Raw genomic sequence first — 3,638 nt, 5'->3', positions numbered from 1 at the left:
ACCACAAGCACTGGCAGCTCCCGCGCTGCTCACGGACGGTGCCCGACCGCGATCGCCTCGCTCACACCGCCGGTTTGTCCCCCGGTGCCCAGGGAACCGGCCTCCTCCTCCCATCGGGCTATGGCCTGGCCCGGGAGGCTGAAGCCGCCGGGGGGCAGACAGGCAGGCGGCGGGGAGCGCACCCTCACCCGGCGCGGGAGGGCCGGCAGGCGGGGCCGCGGGCAGGCGGAGCGGGGTGTGCGCGCTGTGGCGGGCGGGCTTCTCCCATCCGCGCAGGCCGGGTCTCAGTGCAGCGGCGAACGCGGCGCCCCCCGCGCCCCGCAGGCCGCGGGCTCTCCCCCGGCGCCGCGCAGGCCCCGGCCCCCGCGTCCGGCTGTTGGTTGATCCGTTGCCACGGCAACGCGCTCATCACACCCCACCCCCCCGGCCGTTCTGCCCCACGTGACCCACGGCGGCTCTCCCCTGTTACCAGGGCCGCGCGGGCCGGCGCACGGGGCTGCGTGGGAAGCGGGTTGTTTTTCCCAATTGGCTGCTGCCCAAGCCCGCTGATTGGCAGGGGGCGGCGGAGCCCGGACCACCGATTGGCTGGGCGCGGAGGTGAGGCTGTGGGGTGATGCCGGCCGCCCCGCGGCCGCTGCCAGCCGGCCCTCCGCAGTGCTGGCCCTCCGCAGCGCTGGCCCGCACACAAAGGCTGCCCGAGGCGGGCTGGCCCGGCCCGGCGCGGCCGCGGGGGAGCCGCCGCCGCTGCTCGGTGTGCTGCGGGCCCAGCACCGCCGGCCCGCTCTCGGCTGCCGCCGGGCGCACGCGGAGCGGGCAGGGCGGGCGGCGCGGCCGTCACGCTCGCCGCGCGCCCGGCAGCCAATGGGCGGCGCGGGCGAACGCCGGCAGCACGCGGAGCCCGCGTGTCCCTGCCGCCTGCCCTGTCAATCACTGCCCCGCCCGCGCCCGCCTCCCGCTCCTCCGCCCGGCCGGGGCGGGCAGGAATCGCTTCTCGGTCTCGGCACCGTGCCCCTCGCTGCCGGCCCCCGCCCGGGGCGGCGGGGGGCAGGCTACCGCTCCCGTCTCCCGGGGTGGGGGCGCGGGGCTGCCGCTGCAGCACGGCAACGGGAGCGCGGCTCCACTCGGGACCCACCGCGAATACCAGACCCGTTCCGGGAGCGGGATGCCGGCGGGGCGGGGCGGGTCGGAATGGGATGGGTTACGCTGTGCCGCCGGCCCGGCCAGTCGCGGCGCCCTCCCCCGGTGCGGTGCGAGGGGCGGAGCCGGCGCGGCTGCCACCTTTATCTGTGGTGGCGGTGCGGGGGGTGGCACTGGGGAACACCTTGTTTTAAGATGGGCGCTATAAATACGGCGCCGGGGATGGGAGCGCAGCCACGGGCGGCGGCGAACTGACGGCGCGGCAGACAGCGGGTCCGGACCACGGTGGGTACCCCCACCCCTTTTCGCGCTGCGACTGGATGCCTTTTCGCCCGGGGGCCGCTCGAATTCCTGTTTGCCGGTGTGCTTTCCCCTTGGCCGGCCCCCAGCGGCGCTCCACGCGTGGCTCCCGCAGGAGCTGTGGATTGGGGGCTGGGTTTTGCGGTTTCACGGAGAAAGCGGCAGCAGCGAGCTCCGTGGCTGCACCGGGCGCACCGGGCGGCCGTCGGGGGGTGGGAGGGTGGAAGGGCGAGGAGAAGGGACGGGGAGGGGAAGCCTGGAAAAGGAGAGGGAGCCGTGGAGAAAGGCTGCGGAGGGAGAGGCGGAGAGGGCATCAGCGGGAGGAGACGGGCCGGGAAGGCGGGCCGAGAAAGGGAGGGAAGGAGGGAGGGAGAGCAGCCCCTAACCCCGGCGCCTGCCGTCGCCGCCTCCCCGCAGGACTCTAATCGCCAGCAGCCGCCGAGCCAACCCCAGCCCGCGGCGGAGGGCAGCCGGTGCCGGTAGCGAGGAGGAGGTCGCCGCCGGCGGAGCCCCGCGGTCCAAGTCGCCTGGCCTGGCCTCGTCTCGGTCGCTCTCCCGCTTGGCCACCGTCATGATGCAGATCTGCGACTCGTACAGCCAGAAGTACTCCCTCTTCAACGCCATGAACCGCTTCATCGGCGCCGTCAACAACATGGACCAGACGGTGATGGTGCCCAGCCTGCTGCGCGACGTGCCGCTGCTGCTGGAGGAGCTGGACGCGGCGGGCGCCGTCTGCCCGCAGCGGGAGGCCGCCCTCCCCACCGGCGACCCCGGCGCCTACTTCTCCCGCAGGGACATGTACAGCCATTACGTGCTGCTCAAGTCCATCCGCAACGACATCGAGTGGGGCGTGGTGCAGCCGCCGGCCGGCGAGGAGGCGGCCCGCAAGAAGGACAAGCTGGGCGGCGGCGGGCCCGCCGACGAGAGCGATGGGGAGGAGGACCTGGAGAAGCAGTTCCACTACCACCTGAGCGGACTCCACTCGGTCCTCTCCAAGCTCACCCGCAAGGCGAACGTCCTCACCAACAGATACAAGCAGGAGATCGGCTTCAGCAGCTGGGGACAGTGAGTGCCGGCGGGGAGCAGGGGAAGGCGGCGACCGGACCACCGGCACCGGTGCGTCCCCCCCCCCGGCGCTGCTGCTGCCGGCGCGGTAGCGGGCGGCGCCCCGAGGCTGGGGCTTCCCAGGACTGCAGCCGGTTTTCTACCAACGCACAAGCCAGAGAGATGTAAATTAATCAGTACTAGTTTATTAATTAACCCCCCCCCCCCCCCCGTCCTTATCGTTTTTTATTGTACGGTCTGGGGCGAGCGGGTGTCGCTCCTCCCCGGGCAGGGAGGCCAAACCCTATGTGTACGAGGCAGTGGCGTAGCTGGCAGATAGGAGGCTCGGATGCAAGCCGATGAATATGACAAGACTGGCATAAAATTGCTTCTGCTACCCGGGAGGGAACCCAGTGGGCTGAGGAGCATCCCTCTGTGGCGGGACGGATGGCGGGTCCCGTGGTTGTACATGTACTGGAGCTTATTTAATACTTTTTTACTCAGATATAGAGTATATTCTAAAATAAATGCAAATGTATTAACTGAAAGTGACTTAAACTTTTTGGTATGATTTATGTTTCTTTCATTAAATGATATTTTTAACATCTGGAATTCTTCTGTTCTTTTTCTAAGTTACTTCCAGAGCTGCCTTAGTAGACAGAGAAATCTCTCCATGTGCAAGAGAGGGGGGTTTTGTGGCTTTTTTTGTTGCTGTTTCCCAACGGGAGTGATTATGTAGTGATGGTAACTCTGCGTATCTAAAATGGATGAATGACCATATGAGCTGCATTGTACACAGCCTGAGTTCTGGTAAGCTGTTCCCAGCTGGACAGTCCAGTTGCTCTGCATCAATGCTGGCATGAAGGTCAGCGCCCCTTTAACAAAATCGGAGAAGATCAAGTATGGTTACTCTGCAGGCAGCGATTCATGGAGGTTGGAGAAAAGCCAAGGAATGACTCTTGCTTTTTTCGGGAAGTATCTTAATGTACCATGGGGAGCTTTTTTATCTCCTTCCGAATAGGTCTGGGATACTTGCCTCCCCTACCTCTTGAATTTCTTTCCTCTATAATCCTCCTTGGATACTAGAAATTAATTAGTTTTATATTACCCAAATTGTGTTGAGTTCTTTCTCTCTGCATTATTTTTTTTTTCATTTG

At 65.9% G+C, this 3,638-nt stretch overlaps 1 protein-coding gene across 2 annotated transcripts; it reads left to right on the top strand.

Moving 5' to 3' along the window:
- Positions 1-860: 860 nt before the first annotated feature.
- MID1IP1 (MID1 interacting protein 1) lies at positions 861-3,421 on the top strand. Of its 2 annotated transcripts, none has more exons than XM_030476157.1 (2): positions 861-1,422; positions 1,855-3,093. In XM_030476157.1, the coding sequence occupies exon 2, from the start codon at positions 2,009-2,011 to the stop codon at positions 2,504-2,506; it is 498 nt and encodes a 165-aa protein (XP_030332017.1). In that variant the 5' UTR covers positions 861-1,422; positions 1,855-2,008; the 3' UTR covers positions 2,507-3,093. The 2 variants fall into 2 exon arrangements, with proteins under 2 accessions (XP_030332017.1, XP_030332018.1); XM_030476158.1 differs by having other exon boundaries at positions 1,360-1,420; positions 1,850-3,421.
- Positions 3,422-3,638: the final 217 nt, after the last annotated feature.

This window comes from Strigops habroptila, chromosome 2 (assembly GCF_004027225.2).
Source record: "Strigops habroptila isolate Jane chromosome 2, bStrHab1.2.pri, whole genome shotgun sequence".
Classification (NCBI taxonomy): domain Eukaryota; kingdom Metazoa; phylum Chordata; class Aves; order Psittaciformes; family Psittacidae; genus Strigops; species Strigops habroptila.
This window is presented reverse-complemented; position numbering and strand designations above follow the sequence as displayed.

Excerpts from the sequence above, each read along its gene's own strand:
- MID1IP1 (XM_030476158.1), top strand. The coding sequence starts at position 2,009 with ATGATGCAGATCTGCGACTCGTACAGCCAGAAGTACTCCCTCTTCAAC.